General features: G+C 27.5%; 1 protein-coding gene across 2 annotated transcripts in view; it reads right to left on the reverse strand.

The window, feature by feature from the left end:
• The window catches only part of LOC100206328 (puratrophin-1), a 48,211-nt gene extending 44,385 nt beyond the window's left edge, over nt 1-3,826 (reverse strand). Inside the window, exon 1 of one of the 2 annotated variants that reach the window (XM_065815510.1) lies at nt 3,646-3,826. In XM_065815510.1, the coding sequence (XP_065671582.1) occupies nt 3,646-3,651 (6 nt within the window). In that variant the 5' untranslated portion in view covers nt 3,652-3,826. The remainder of the gene's footprint in view (nt 1-3,645) is intronic. The other variant, XM_065815511.1, reaches the window with a different exon arrangement.
• Nucleotides 3,827-17,660: the final 13,834 nt, after the last annotated feature.

The following is a 17,660-nucleotide window of genomic DNA, read 5'->3' on the forward strand; positions in this document are numbered from 1 at the left end:
ATTTGTTTATATCAATGAGTAAAAGAAATTCCTGAAAATTTCAGCATAAAATCTTTAGTGTTTCATGAGATATGGTCGTTTGAAATTTCTGATTTTTAACTTATAATTTGGTATAAGTTGTAATCTAAATTTGAAAATGATAATCAAATAAGTCAAATTAATGAGGAAGGGTGGAATCATGAATGTATTGAAAAAATATTATAAAATTTATAGTCATGGTATTAAATATCAGGTAAATTAGACTAAAAGTCTTTCACTTCAGTTTTACTTAATAGGCTACTAATAAGTTTATATGAAAACATTAAAAACTAAATTTCAGTTTTTATATATGTATGTTTAGTGGTGTGTTTGAGCATAAAGGCACTTCATACATCAGACATAAAACCAGACGCACCATGTAAGGAGAAGTGTTCAATTACAATTTTTTTATAAGTTCTGGGAAAAAGCGTGAATGTTAAAAATTAAAAGGAAAGGTTAGGGGGCTGGAAAGAGCTAGGGCTATTTAAAAATTGAGTTTAATTCAGGCTTAACTAAAGACTTATTTCTAGTACTGATTATGAAATACTTTTAAATTCATACATACATTGTATTACAATATATAATACAAACTAAAGTACAACAATAACTTTATTTTTATTGTTTTTAATGCATTTTGGGCAATTTTCATTATTGTGATTTTGTAACTTACCCATGAGTACCCACTATTTTTTTTTCTGAAATCACTGTAATAAAGTTTACTAAATTAGAAGAAAAAAAAAATCTTATTAAAACCAGTGTTGATCCTAGGTTACCGTTACATATTTTCCTAAGTTTTAGCCGCAGCAATTTTTAGAGGGCAATTTTTTACTGAATTGTATCTTATCAGTAAATTTCTAAAAATTTAGAAGCCTACCATATATAGAAACTAAAAAAATATTTCTTTTCACTTCTTAAACTGCAGGTTTTGTATATTGACTCATCAAAGACCAACTTTTTATACTTGCAAACAATTTTTTTGTTTTTTTAGGTAGCCATTATAGAAAAAATGTGACATTCAAGAATACAATGTCAAAGTTTTATTAAAGAGTTGTATACAATAAAAAAAACTAGAAGATTTTCTGAAATTTTGTTTTTAAAATATAGAGCTTCAAAGTATGAACAAATCATGTTTTCGCTACTGAAGTTTTTATTTTTGGAAAAATCAGAAATTTCAAACGACTATATCTCATGAACCACAAAAGATTTTATGCTGAAATTTTTAGGAATTGCTTTACTCATTGATATAAACAAATCCATTAAGTTTCATCAAAATTTGAGGGGGTCTATGTTGCACCTTGGTCCAGTTGATATGGAATGACCCTTTAGCAGTTAAATGTAAAAATGTTGTAAGAGGGGGGTAATAAGAAATCAATAACTACCTATTAAAAAAATAATAAAAAATAAGAAGACCTGTAATATTATAATAGACAACAGACAAATTCTTTTAATGAAAATGATTTTTTTTACTTTTTTTTTGTTGCTCTTATTGTTTTGTCTGCAAACAAAAGCAAAAAATCAAAAATTTCTTGAGATTGTTTTGAACTATGACCTGGTTAATGCATTGTTTAAAATACTTTTTCAATTTAACAACTTAATTACTTAAAAAAATTAATAGTAATAGGAGTTAATGCTGTACTGGACAAAGCCAACAAGTGTTTTGTCACAGACAATAAGACAGAAGTTATGCTTGATTGCTACTCAACCAAAGCTACTTTAAAACAACTAATAGATTTTGCTGTTACAACTTTGATCGAAAACTAATTAAATGCATTTGCATTTCTCTTGAAAAGAATATGTACCTTTGAAGGATGTTTAGTGAATTCTTTGTGTTATTTAAAGCATTTCCCAATAAAATAGTTTTTAACATGTGAAAAATATTTTCAACTGTTTATCTTATCAATGCTATATATTTGTATAATTCAAATCTTCCCTTTTTCTTTGCTCAATTAGAGTTGTCAAGGTAATGAGCTAATTTTATTATTTGAGATTGTTAATTGATGAAACAAGTTTAGCTGCTCTGTGTTATACTTTTTCCATTGCATTAGTCTCCTTTCATATAAGGAGACCAAACCGGAACAGCAAATTCAAGAAGTCTATGAATGAATGTTAAATAAAAAGATCACATTTATGGATGGTCTCAGACAATTTTGCAAATAATTTTCTTTGTTTTTCTTTACTATTGTTTTTATTAAAATAAGTTTCAATTTTGTTTAAAATGGTACCTTTTAATATTTTGCACACCACTAAAGTAAGGGAAACTAGTCTATAATTAGTTGCAACTGCTTTGTCATCTTTTTGATAGCAAAATTATATTTGCAAAATATATATATATATATATATATATATATATATATATATATATATATATATATATATATATATATATATATATATATATATACATATATATATATGTGTGTGTGTGTGTGTGTGTGTGTGTGTGTGTGTGTGTGTGTGTGTGTGTGTGTGTGTGTGTGTGTGTGTGTGTGTGTGTGTGTGTGTGTGTGTGTGCTTATGTGCATATGAAAAGCTGAGAAGAAAAAGTACTTAAGTAACAAAATAAATGTTTTAAGAAAATTTACTCTCATCAGACATAACACTTCAAAATAAGTAGTTTATAAGCATGATCAAAGTAGATTTTTTCATAACATTTATTTTGTAACTTTATTATTTTTCTTCTAGGACCTTTATATATAAATCAGTTTATGAAATAAATTATAATATATTATTGTTACATAATAATAATAACAAAAATAATAAAGGTCAATTTTTTAATGTAAATGTGATCTCAATTTAAGTTGTCAGTCATTCTAAAGTGGAGTGTTGATTACAGGCTGGTTAGAAGCAAATGATACAGTGGGTATTAAAAATAGGGACAGGTTGCATACAAGTAACTACCATTAAATTTTATTTTCTTAAGTTGTTTATAAAATCATGGAAAACATCATATACCTTACTTATTTAAATCAGAATGTATATTAAGGAAACCTTCTAAAAGTCAAAATCAAAATTAAGGAGGCAATTAGTTCAGAACTTTTTAATAAAAACCATATTTTAAAAAACCATTTAGGTAAAAATAGGAACCAACAAGATAATGAAAAAGTAAATACCACATCAATTATTGAAATTAAAAATATCTTACAAAAATTAATATGAAAAATGATTGTTAAAATTTAATATCCACAGTTAGATCTTTTTTCTGAAACCTGATACAACAGATACTTCAGTTATTACTATCTTTCTTTATTATTATTATTATTATTATTATTATTATTATTATTATTATTATTATTATTATTATTATTATCATCATAACTATATTATTACTAGCACTTTTGGTGTTTACTTCAGTATTTTAGATTAGTTATATACTATTTCTTTAATACCTTTTAACTGTAAGCACTTTCTCAGAATTTATGTGATAATATTATGTGAAGTAAAAATATCAAATTACTTAGTTTTTCCATTTAGAGTAATATAATTTAATATTTACTAAATTTATAATAAGGACCAATTATTTCTAGAGACTGTGTTTTGAAACAATTATAAGAATGAAAGATTGGAATTTTTTTTCTAAATATAAAAAAAAGTTACTGCTGAATTCTAAAATCCTAAAAAGTTACATACCTCCATGATGGAGTACTGTGTATCTTAGTATTTTACATTGAGAAATTCTGTATCCATTTTCCAACAAAGGAATTTTATGTTAAAATTTCTGTAATCTCAAACCAAAGCAATTTTATCTTATTTTTTAAGTATCTAAATTTAAAAAATGATACATTTGTCAAGCCTTAGATTTGTCTAAAAAGCAAATATTCTTTAGATGAATTTTATAATTTAATTAAGTATGTTTATACAATGTATACATAAAGATATTTTTTAAATCGCCAAGTAAGTATTGAGATTAAGTAATTTAGGCTTGAGTAACTTTACATGTAACAATTTATTTACAAATGAAAAGGATAAATTAAACAATAAGAAATGTAAAGCTTCATAATTTAAGTTCAGTTTTTTTCACTGAAATAAAAATGATATTAAAAAATTAAATACTATTATAACACCCAAGAATGCTATTCAAGATTTTAAAAACATTTCACATTTTTTTAAATTTATTAGCCAAATAATGTACGCGGGTTTAATGCAAACACCGCCCGCCATTTTATTGAACTATTGTTCAGTAAATCATGATAACATTTAGGCCCTAAGCCAGTAAGATTTCACACTACTTTTTTTCTAACATAAGAATTGTTTACGCTTTAATTAAGCTGAATACCAGACAACAATTTTTCGATATATTCAGTAGCTTTTCTTACTTGCAGAATTGTTATTTAAGTTTGTAATTTTATATTTATTTGTAATTTAGAGTGTTATGATGTAGCAATAAACATTAGTTCGCATGTGTTTCAAAACAATCTCGTTCGACGTATGTCAGATAAGAATGTTTTGATATTTTCTTTTGTTTATTGGATATTGAAATTGTTTACTTTAGCTAGACATATTGTATGCTCAAAAACATAATATTTGTTTATTATGTGAAACCCCTGAGAAAATTTTAATGATGCACAAACAATGTTTTTGTATTTTATCTTGTATTTTTTTGTATTTTACATTTTCATATATATAATTTTTTTTTTGATCCAGATTTAATCTACTAAGGCGTACTTTTTAAAAGTTGTTTCCATATATCATCCAGGGCCGACGAAATGGGTTTCGAAGTGGAGGGGCGCAATCGTCAATTTTTAAAAAAAGTCTTCTATATCTAAAATTTTCTTAAAAAAATTTAAAAAAAAAGGGTCCTTTAGAAAAAGTGTGTGTGGAGAAGGGGGAAAGGCACGTGCCCCTGCTTTCCCCCTCCCCTCCCCCGCTGTCTTCGGCTTTGCCATCACAAGGTGAAATATTACTTTTTTTTTAATTGTTTCTTTTTTTATTCAATATCACAACCATTATTATACTAATTTTTTTACTCATAATAATAAAAGTTACACCTTTCATCATAAATTAACAGATATTGGTTAGATGTCTCTCATTGGTTTGGTGTCACTCATCTAACTAATTTTTTTTTTTTTTTTTTTTTGTAATTGTATTATGTAATAAAATCCTTTACAAAATGTAAAATCCGAATACTTATAAGTACTTATACTTATAATTACTTATAAAATTATAATTATAAATACTTATAAAACTTGATCACAAAAAATATACATATATATATATATATATATATATATATATATATATATATATATATATATATATATATATATATATATATATATATATATATATATATATATATATATATATAATTATTATAATACAAACAAGGTAACTGATAGAAGATCCTAATGATCTTATCGCCAGAACCTTTTTTCAAAAACAATACATATTACGATACCAAAAAGAAAAAAAGAAACTTATAATATAAATATACACATTGTATCATAAGGTTTCATTATATATTGTAATAGTTACTATATCAAAAGTATTCAAAAATATTTTCAATTGAGAGAATGACATTTTTTAATTTATTTTTGAAGACTGGAAAAGTAATCGGCAAATCAAAATTCGGTAAAACAATCCTATTCCAGAGATGTGGTGCACGATATGAAATACAAAATTGTTAAATCTTGTTTTACAAGCGGTTCATTTACAAAATTATTATTTCTTAAGACGTATTTATTTATGGGTTTCAAGGAAGATAAATCTTTAAAAACTAAAGGACACAAATCGTTTTTCCTCATATAAATGAAGCATAAAACATTAAATACATTTAATTCGTATACATTGAGTAATCTCGTTTCCATAAAAAATATTTGAGTATGTGAGAATCGATCTGCAAAATTGATTAAACATTTGAACCAATTTTTCACTTTTTGCAATTCATCATTCGAAAAGGTTTGGTAAATATTATTATTAGAGAGAAACAAATTGGTATCATCTGCAAACATGATACTTAAAATATCTTAAAAGATTTGAGGCTTTATAAAAGTCAATTACGTAAATCAAAAACAAAAGTGGTCCTAGAATAGAACCTTGCGGAACACCACAGGATATTTCTAACAAATTTGTATATCATTATAATAGACAAATTGTTTTCGATTTGATAAATAGCTTCGAAACCATTGTAAAACTCTGCTATTTATTCCGTAATGTTTAAGTTTATGGAGCAAAATATCGTGATCTACAGTATCAAACGCTTTAGATAGATCAATAAAAATGCCTAATGTAAATTGAGAATTTTAAAAAGAATTGGAGATTTTGCGTACAAACTGAATAACTGCATGTATAGATTATTGTTATCGATTGAACATTCTATTGTACATGATTTTTTCTAAAATTTTTGAGAAGGTAGAAAGAACGGAGATTACTAATATTACTAATTACTAAAGAAATTAGTAATATAAGTAATAATACTAAAGGGCGGTAATTACTAATATTAGTTCTGTCACCTTTTTGAAAATAAGAATAATTTTGGCAATTTTTAATCAATCAGAAAAAACTCCTTGTTTAATAGATGCTTTCAAAACTTTAAATAGAACAACTTTTAACTGTTCATAACACTTTATAATTATGTTTCCATTAATTTCATCAGCTCCTACTGCTTCGTTTTTTTTTAAAGAGATTTATAGGCTTTTTCAAACCCTTCAAAGGGTTAGGGTTAGGATTAGAGTCAGGGTTAGGGTTACTCTTCAAAGGATGAATCAGAAAATAACTCATTAGAATAAATGCAATTATCCGTAAGGCTTTGGTATTAGGAATCTTTTTAGCAAGTTTCGGACCAATTTTGATAAAGAATTTATTAAATTCTTGAGCTATAATACTAGGCTCATATACTTTTGTTATCAACTTTAGTGACCTAAGGAGTTTAAGCATAATTTCGTTTTCCAGTGTTTTTTTTATTATTTCCCAAGTGCATTGGGAGTTATTTTTAGCTTTATCAAGAAGTTGTGTATATATATATATATATATGTATGTATATATATATACATATATATATATATATATATATATATATATATATATATATATATATATATATATATATATATATATATATATATATATATATATACATATATATGTATATATATGTATATATATATATATACATATATATATATATATACATATTTATATATATATATATATATATATATATATATATATATATATATATATATATATATATATATATATATTGCTGTTGTATGATTTAGTATTAAAAATAATAAACTCTTGATTGTTGTAGAGTGCTCAATATTTAAGAAAATATATATTTTTTCAAAAACAGAGCGTTTTATAATTATAATTAAATTTTAGAAAAAACAACTTTTAATGGAACTTAAAGTTTCATGCCTATCGGCAATCATCAGCCATGAAGTACAAAATCAAAAATATAAAAAACCGTTTAAAAATTACAAACTACGGTAGAATGAGTTCTGACGTTATATTACAAGAAGACGTAATGGAAAACTCCGCTATCAAATAATGAAAGGAGAAATTTATTTTTGTGTCTGCATTTAGAAACTAATTCGCCTCTTTTGTTTAGCAGATTGTTCCCTTTGTAAAATAATATTTCGAATTTCTCATTTAAACAAAGCATACAAATTTTTGACGCAGGATTGTATGATTTACAAATGATTACAACCACCTTCTAAAAAATGCAATTACTTCCATTTATAAAAAGGCCGACCCAAATCTAAAGAACGTAGTAAATAAAGAAAGTAAGCAAATTTTGACAAATCACGATATTTTTAATAGAATCGAGATAAACGGAACTGCCAATTGTTTTATAACTTTAAAAGATCACAAAGCTAACTTCATAAACAACCCTACTGTGCGTCTTTTAAATCCTGCAAAGAATGAGGTAGGAAGATTGTCCAAATTTATTTTATCCAATATCAACTCGGAATTAAGAACCAGGCTCTGTTTAAACCAATGGCAAAATACGCAGAATGTAATAAATTGGTTCCGAAAAATTGATGATAAACACCTTTGTAAATTTTTAGTATTTGACATAAATGATTTTTATCCGTCAATTGATGAAAACATGCTAAATAAAGCAATTGCCTTCGCCGAGCAACATATAGTTATAGATGAGCAAAGCAAATCCATTATACGTCATGCAAGAAAATCTTTCATTTTTAATGATGGCATATCATGGATTAAGAAAAAAGCAGGACTGTTTGATGTTACCATGGGAGCCTATGATGGCGCGGAAGTTTGCGAACTAATTGGGATTTTTCTTTTAGATCAACTTTCGCAGTTTTACAACAAAAATGATTTTGGTTTATATCGAGATGACGGGTTAGCTGTTTTTAAGAACAAAAATGGCACAAATAAAAAAGCAAGTCGTTCAAGTTTTCAAACGTAACAATCTCAACATCTCTATCAATTGCAATCTTAAAATTGTTAACTACCTTGATTTAACTTTTAATCTTACTCAAAATTCTTTTCAACCATACTGCAAGCCTGAAAATAACCTAAGTTATGTGCATGCTGATTCTAACCATCCACCAAGCATAATAAATAATCTTCCAAAAAATATCGAGCTAAGATTGTCCGCCAACTCATCAAGTGAAGTTATTTTTAATAAATCGACACACCTTTATGATGACGCATTAAAGCAATCGGGATACATTTATAAATTGACATATAAACCAAGCATAAATAATGTTCCAAAAAATAACCGCAAACGAAACATAATCTGGTACAATCCTCCATTTAGTAAAAATGTTACAACCAAAATTGGTCAACGCTTTTTAACCCTAATTGAGAAGCATTTTCCTAAAAACCACCAACTACACAAAATATTTAACAGAAACACAATTAAAATAAGCTACTCCTGTATGCCAAACATCAAATCTATTATCAACTTACACAACAAAAATATTTTATTTCTGATCTAAAATTATCAGAGAAAGCCTGCAATTGCATTAAAAAATCTCTTTGTCCACTGAACAACAATTGCTTGTCTAACAATATCGTTTACCAAGCCACCGTAAGCTCAAATAAACCTCAATACAACGATAAAGTATACATTGGGATAAGCGAAACCTCATTTAAGCTACGTTATGCGAACCATCAAAAATATTTTAAAATAAAAAAATACAAAAACGACACTGAGTTGTCTTAGGAAGTATGGGAGTTAAAAGAAAACAATTTTACGATTTCAATCAAATGGAATATTATTAAACGCTGTAAATCATACAATCCTGCGTCACAATTTTGTAAGCTTTGTTTAAATGAGAAATTCGAAATATTTTTTTACAAAGGATACAGTCTGCTAATCAAAAGAGGCGAATTAGTTTCTTAATGCAGACTGAAAAATAAATTTCTCCTTTCATTATTTGATAGCGAAGATTAGTTTTCCATAACGTCTTCTTGTAATATAACGTCAGAACTCATTCTACCGTAGTTTATAATTTTTAAACGGTTTCTTATATATTTGATTTTGTACTTCATGGCTGATGATTGCCGATAGGCATGAAACTTTAAGTTCTTTTAAAAGTCGTTTTTTCTAAAATTTATTTATAATTATATTTATATATATATATATATATATATATATATATATATATATATATATATATATATATATATATATATATATATATATATATATATATATGTATATATATATATATACAGTATATGTACATATACTGTATATATATGGGCGCACAGTGTGTGGGGGGATTCGGGTTAGTTTTCCCCAGGCAGCACGTTTATGGGGTATCCTAGTGGACAAAAAGTAGTGTTTTATTATTCTTATTATTTTTATTTTAGTGATGCTAAGGTAGACGCATTTAGTAAATTTTTAATGATCTACCCCGTGCATATATATATATATATATATATATATATATATATATATATATATATATATATATATATATATATATATATATATATATATATATATATATATATATATATATATATATATATATATATATATATATATATATATATATATATATGTATATATATATATATATATATATATATATATATATATATACATATATATATATATATATATATATATATATATATATATATATACATATATATATATATATCCGTACAATTCAATCAGTGCAATCGACAAAGAAAAACCCGTGTTTCACATTTTGACTTTTTACATGCACAGGAAATTGACTGCAAAACATCTTCTGGAGCAGGTGGAACTTTGTTTAACGTACCGCGCGTTCTTCTTACGGAGAAGTTTCCATCCCTGTCAAAAAGATAATAAATTGTAAAGATTTAATTTGAAGCTCTTTTTAAAACTAAAACTTGTTGAAATCCAAATAAAATATTTTGGAGTACAAGCTTAGATAAACTGTTGATAAATACTTGGATGAGTTTTAGGAGTTTGCATCATTTCGATCCAACAGAAAGTTAAAAAGCGAGAATAATTCGGACGACCATATGCAAAAAACTACGGTAGCATATGGTGTGTTGCCTCCAAATGAAGAGTCCAGTTACTAACCTTCGTTGAACGGAGCAAAACAAAAAAAAAAATTAATATTTCAATAAAGGAAAACCAAAGAGCGGAAGTTGGTCCGGGAATATCAATATCATTTAACATATTTGAGTAATCATCTAAAATGTTGAAGAAATCATCATCAAACAAGGATTTCAAATTGTCATAATTCGTTTAGAAATAGTCAAAGTGTAATTTTAATATCATCATTAAATTGAATGAACTATAAAAACTAAATGCGGTAGTGGTGTAGTGGTAGAACACTCGCCTCATAAGCGAGAAGTTCTGAGTTCGATCCCCTTTACGTCCCTGGTGTCATGTGTGAAATTCACCTATTCGGAGGACAATAAATCTTTTAAGACCAATATGATTAGGGTTCATCAGGATTTCCATCGCTTTTGCATATATAGCTTGACCCATTGCAACGTCAGTTTCTGAGAGACCAAAATTGTCGGCTTTAGCTTTTGACTGGAGCAGAACTTCAAGCACTGTGCTCAAGTTTGTAGGCGATGAGTTAATAGCAGGAGGATAGCTAATAGTGTGGATATCTTCTAGTATCCTTTAAGGTGTAATTAGGTAGTTAAACAGGGGTCTTGTATAGTTGTACGTAACAAAACCAATGATAATATAACTTTAAGGAAATTATGATTTGCCATTTTGTGCCCGATATACTAGCCATGAGTCAAGGGATGTCAGCTTTACTTACAGTATTTTCTTTCAATATGTTTGCTGCACTTTCCGGTGCGCATTTTGTAAGCGTTTCATATCTGTTTCTATCTTTATTATTCTTTTTGCGATAGCAAATGCAACATTCTTTATCCGCAATAATTTTTCCTGAAACAAGGGAATTATTTTAAGTTTGAAGTAGTTCATAAAACAATAAAAAACGTAAAAACCAAGAGTAATTTTCTTTGTTTTGCATTTCCCACCCAAGGGTTTTTTAATTTACCTGATCTATCTCTTTTCAGAGCTGAGATTCTGCGCTCAGATGAGGATGCATCATCTACGCCTACACTCTTATTTTCTGCTCTATTTTTCCTATATTGTAGAATGTTTAATATTTTTATATTCAAATACTTATCGTAACATCTTTAATGAAACAAGAGAGTTGTTGGGCACGTATCAGGTAGAATGTTTATGATTTTAAAGTTATTTCGAATTTGACTTAAAGTAAAAAATATATTATTATCAAATCCATGCTATTTGTTGTTTTTTCTGTACCATTGTTTTAGGCATATATAAAGAAATAAATTGAGGTGGACATTTAGGTTATGACTTACCAAGCATTCTTCACTTTCATAAGCGCATTTTCAGTAAAACCAGGCAGTTTATCATTATTATGACCAACTTCTCCTTGATGAAGTATGCAAGCATTTTTTAAATCTTTTTTAGGAACTAGATTAAGATGCAGCGTTTTTTTGCTACTCGTCATTATTAACTTTAATAATAATAAATAAAATAAAATAAATAAAGCACATTTTTTTAGTAAACAGTTTTTGAAAAGTAAACATTTTTTAGCGTAAACAAAGAACGAGGACAATTTTATTTTTTAGATTTATTAAGTTAAACTATTTTATAATTTTAATACAACTTTAAGTAGCAATTATAAACAAATTTGTTTTTAAATAATGCTTATGAAATTTTAATTGCATAAATTTTAGTAATTATATTTAAAACATCTAATTTTACAAATTGTTAACCCCCTATCAATAATTTGTAAAAACTAAATTAATGCTTTTCAGTATTCGATTTATATAAACATGGCGGATATTTAATGCTTGAAATCTTTTCAAAAAGTTGCATCTATTTTTGTCTTCAGGGTAAATACGCCAATTAACGGCCATTAACCATTTACTGGCCACTTTTAAAAGCTTTTCTCATAAAAAACTATGACACAACATGTCCTATATTATTATTTAAACTCAATGACTTCATTAAAACTTTGTAAATATCGCAATTTCAGGAAAGTTCTAGAAGGTTTTAGTCGCTAAAACTAAATGTCAAAAACATTATAAAAAATGTAACAATTTTACGCTTTGTTTTCTTAAATTTATACCTTATAGTCTTTTTTTTGTGCGTTCCAAGTATTTGTGCCAGTCCATTCAGGAAGGAAAAAAAAGATAAATATCTTATGTACACTTTGAAACAAAAGTATTTAGTTGATGTTTCACATATAATGTTTTAACTGAATTAGATTAATCCTTTTCTAATAAACCATTTACTGGCCGGTTAATTAATCCATTTACTGGCCATGGCCAATAAATGGTATCAGGTATAAAATTTTTTAGTTTCATATTTTTATATAGGATTTTCTCACGCTTAGTTATTATTCGTGTGTGAGAAAAGTTAAGTTAAGATAGTAACAAAATCCACATTTAAAATAATTTCTGATTTTCTGAGTTCATTCTACTTTTAAAGTTACTTTAAAAGTAAAATGCTCAATCATTTTGAAGTTAGTTTTAAAATCATTTTAAAGTTACTAATTTTAAAGTTACTTTAAAAGTAGAAAGAACTCAGAAAGTTTTAGTTAATTATAATTATAGTTAATTATGTTTTGAAAATGTTGATTCAATAAAAATACACCATTAAAGTAAATATATGATTTTCCTAAAAGTATTTTATGAATATATGTTTTTTTTATTTTTTATTTTTAATAGATAATAATATTATACGATACCATGAAACCAGTTATTTCAACAAGGATAATAAAAAAACGCATGCTATGGACTGAGAATAACATGAAACTAGCAGTACATGCAGTTGTATTAGGTATGTCTCAACGGAAAGCAAGTGTATCATATAAAGTTCCGCGATCGATTCTGCAAACCATAATCTCTGGAAAGTCCAAAATAGGAGCGAAACCAGGGAAAAAGCCAATGCTAGGTGACCTTGAAGAAAAACTAATTGATTATGCTGGCAATCGTGCCCAAATGGGAATCGGTTTTGGGAAAAAAACATTTATCACTTACGCTGCTAAGCTTGCTAAAAAACATAACATAAGTTTTAAAAATGGTCGATCTAGTGAAAAGTGGTGGCAACTACTTAAAAAGAGACACAGTTGTGTTAGTCTTCGTTGTCCAGAAGCTACAGCTTCTATACGACACATGTGTATGGGTAGGATAAAGGTTTCCAAATATTTTACTTCTTTAGAAGTTCTGATACAAAGTAAGAATTTACAGGACAAACCAGAATGTATGTGGAGCATGGATGAAACAGGGATGCAACTAGAGCATAAACCTAGACGTGTTGTTGCCAGGAAAGGCTCAAAATATATTCAGAGTCGAACAAGTGGCAACTAGGAAACAATTACTGTTATATGTTGCGTAAATGCAGCTGGTCAAGTCATACCACCTCATATAATAGGGAAAGGAAAAACTGTACGAACTCTTTATGGTTTTGATACCAAAAATGCTCCAAGAGGAGCAACATGGAGTGTGTCTGAAAAGGGCTAGACAAAACGAGGTATTGCGCAGTTATGGTTTGAGAAAACATTTCTTCCAAATATTGGCTCAGCAAGACCCCAGATTTTAATCCTAGATGGACATGACTCACACAATTTTGTTGAAATGATTGAGCTATCGTAAACCAAATTGAAATTGTCGAGCTTCCAGCTCACACCAGCAACTGGTTGTAGCCTTGTGACAGAAAGGTTTTTAAGTCACTGAAAACTGCCTATTCCGAGGAATGCCAAACAATGATGAGTGACTACCCAGGTGTAGTAGTTTCGCATTCTAACTTTTGCGGTTTATTTTCAAAAGCGTGGAAATATGCTTTGACTGACACAAATATACGCTCAGAATTTAGAGCTTGTAGAATTTATCCCTTTAATCCAGATGCTATTCCTAAAGAGGCATATATCCCAAACATTTTGTATAGTAAAATTTCAAATGCTGTCCCAGGTAGTGGGACAGCATTTGAACATAGTGGGACATTTCAACAATAAACAACCTTCCATTATTGTCTGATTTATCAGAAAACAGCTTTGCGATTAACTCGCTGTCTTCTACCAAACCAGTAGAAGAAAATGAGTTTATTGATTTTTTAATTCAAGACAATGATGAGCAATATTCAAATATTGTTGCAGAACACAGCTATGCAAGAATCAAACCGGTACAAGACAATGAATTTATTGATTTTTCTGTTCAAGACAATACTCTGGGTTTAAATATTAATACTGACATATGTCTTGAAGAAGTAAAAGTAATTGAATCAACATTAGATTCAAATGATAAAAAATTTTTTTTTGCGAAACATTAACAGATCTTCCATTTCATTTGCTAATTCATCTTGTCCATCAGTCAAAGATTCAGATGTTCTTACATATCCTTCTCCGCAAATTAAACAAACAAAAAAACACTCAAAAAACTCTGATTTAAAGTTTTTTGTTCTGACCTCAAAGGAGGCTTATAATGCAAAGCTTGAAGATAGGGCTTCAATGGTAGCTATTGAAAATAGAAAAGTTGAAAAACAAAAGATTTTGAAAGAAAAAAAAGAAAATTTTAAAAAAAAAGCTAGATCGTATATCAAACTTGAAGAAATTGATCAAGGTGAAAAAAGATGATATTTTATAAGAAGGTGAAAAAAGATGATATGTTATAAGAAAATTTTTTTAGGTATTTTTGTTCATGTTAATTCATCTTAATGAGTGTATAAATAAATTAATTAAACAAGTTATCTTGATTTTATAATGTGCTTTTTTTTTTTTTTAATTTTATGATAATAAATCAATTACAATGCCCTATTCAATCAAATACAGCCAACGGCCAATAAATGGTTAAGATGGTCAGTATTTTGTAAAATTGTTTACCTTTGATATCTGGATTATATATAATTTTATGTTATTTATAATCACAATAGTTTTTACTTAAAATGTCAGAGCTTTTAATTTTCTAAAATTTTATATATGGTATGTAACATATACTTAAGTATTTTTCTGTAACGGGTGTTTCTTGTAAAAATGTGGCCAGTAATTGGCGTAAGTACCCTAACTAAATATATAAGCAGTTTCCAAGCGGCACGTAAAAATTTTAAAATTTCTTAAGTTATATAGAACAAGTCTATACAAAAATTAGAATGTCCACTCAAAGTGTCTAGTTTTCCTGTTTTTTTACATGTAGCGACCAGACTAAGAAGTTCACCTGAAGAATTAAATTGATAAAAAGTTTTTTTCAAAAAAAATCGTTGTACTTACGCTATATTGTATAAGATAGAAACGTATCGATTGTTTTTATAGTTGATACAAAATTTTAAAAATGCCAAAGAAATGTTGTGTGATGAGTTGCAATGGCAACTATAATAAAGAAAATAAAGAAAAGGTGTTTCGATTACCAACTGATAAAGCAGAACGTGCTTTTAGGATTTCTATAATACCACGGGATAATATACCTGATAGTGACAATACTGTTGTATGTGAGCGTAATTTTCCACCCAATTATATAACAATAATAAAGAATGGTAAAATGAGACCTCGTGACCCACCTTCACTGTTTACAGTCTTGATTTTTTGAAAAGCTCTATTTGATACTTCACCAACAATACGTTATGCATACAGTCTACTGATTTTGAAAAAAATACATCAATACTCAGAGTTTTGATAAAGATTAAGAATGATTTGACCTTTGAAGGATTTCATTCTGGTATAAAAAATACCATCCAAAGTTTATCAAAAAACAGAATAACCAAATTTAAATCATATTCACAACTTGAAGAATGTTGGAGATATCTTAATACTTTAATGAAAAGTAACAAAGTTAATGTACTTCAGGAACATTTTGATGCAATGAGTCCTGTTATTATTAGAACAAAAAAGTATAGTCCTGAAATGATTATTTGTGGTTTTGAGTATTATTCGTTATCAAGATCCCTTTATGACAGACTGAGATAAAACCACCAGCTTCCAAGTATTTCACTTCTTCAAAAACTTACATCAAAAATTAATTCTTCTCTTGATGATCTATGTAAAGCCTTCTCTTCATATTGCTCTGGGTCTTTATTAGGAAAGGCAGTATACAAACTTGACTCATTAGCATCAACCGTTCTGAGTTTTATGTTGGTTTCAATTTGTGGTGGTCCAAAATACTTATGTCGTATGTTGCCAGTATTCGAACTCAATGCTGATTTTTTATTTGAGCAGGCGAATCATTTGATTGATTGTGTTTATAAATCTGATGGAGAATTAATTGCTATCATTTGTGATAACAATTGTATCAATCAGTCTTTTTACTTTAAGTTTACTTGTAGGGAGCCATGGCGAACAGAAAGTAATATATTTTTACTTTATGACTTTGTCCATTTAATAAAGTCAGTGCAAAACAACTGGCTAACTGAGAAAACTCAAACTCTAAAGTTCGAAGATGATGGTGAATTGAAATCAGCATTATGGGCTGATTTAAAACATTTACATGAAACTGAAAAAGGAAGTTTAGTTAAACTTTCAAAACATAATGATGTACCGATTGCACCAAAACCCACCGAAAGACAAAAGGTATCTACTTGTCTGCGTATATTTTGTGACAAAACATTAGCTGCACTGAAGACATGTTCTAACATAGTTTTTAAAAGTTTTTCAAAACATCTTAGATAAGCTTTTATAAAATTTAATTAAGTTGTAACATTTAATTAAGTTGAAACATCTGGTATAGTATGTAAACTTATCCTCTTTCTTATAATAAATTACAATATTTCTAGGGGTTATATATACCCTCGTTATTCAAGTAATATCCTAATATAATATCATAATATGATATTACTTGAATAACGAGAGTATATATAACCCCTAGAAATAGTGTAATTTATTATAAGAAAGAGGATAAGTTTACATACTATACTAGGTGTTCTAACATAAGTAATTCAGATGGTACCATACGATTTATTGAAATTTTATTAAGGTTTTGGAAGATTGTTAATGTTAAAGGACCATATGCAGACTTACGTTATCATGATGATGATAGAGCTGTTATATCTACAGAAAATAAGGAAAGAATAACTTTTTTGAACGAAATTGCATGTACAACACAGAAAATGACTGGTATTCAAGGTCAATGTCAGTGTCAGCTCACAGGTGATACAAGGACAGCATTTTGGCATACATGTTCATGTATGATTGCTCTGGTCAAGTACCTTCTTAACTCTGGATTTCGATACATGGTACTTG

Source organism: Hydra vulgaris, chromosome 13, assembly GCF_038396675.1.
Source record: "Hydra vulgaris chromosome 13, alternate assembly HydraT2T_AEP".
In the NCBI taxonomy this organism is placed as follows: Eukaryota; Metazoa; Cnidaria; class Hydrozoa; order Anthoathecata; family Hydridae; genus Hydra; species Hydra vulgaris.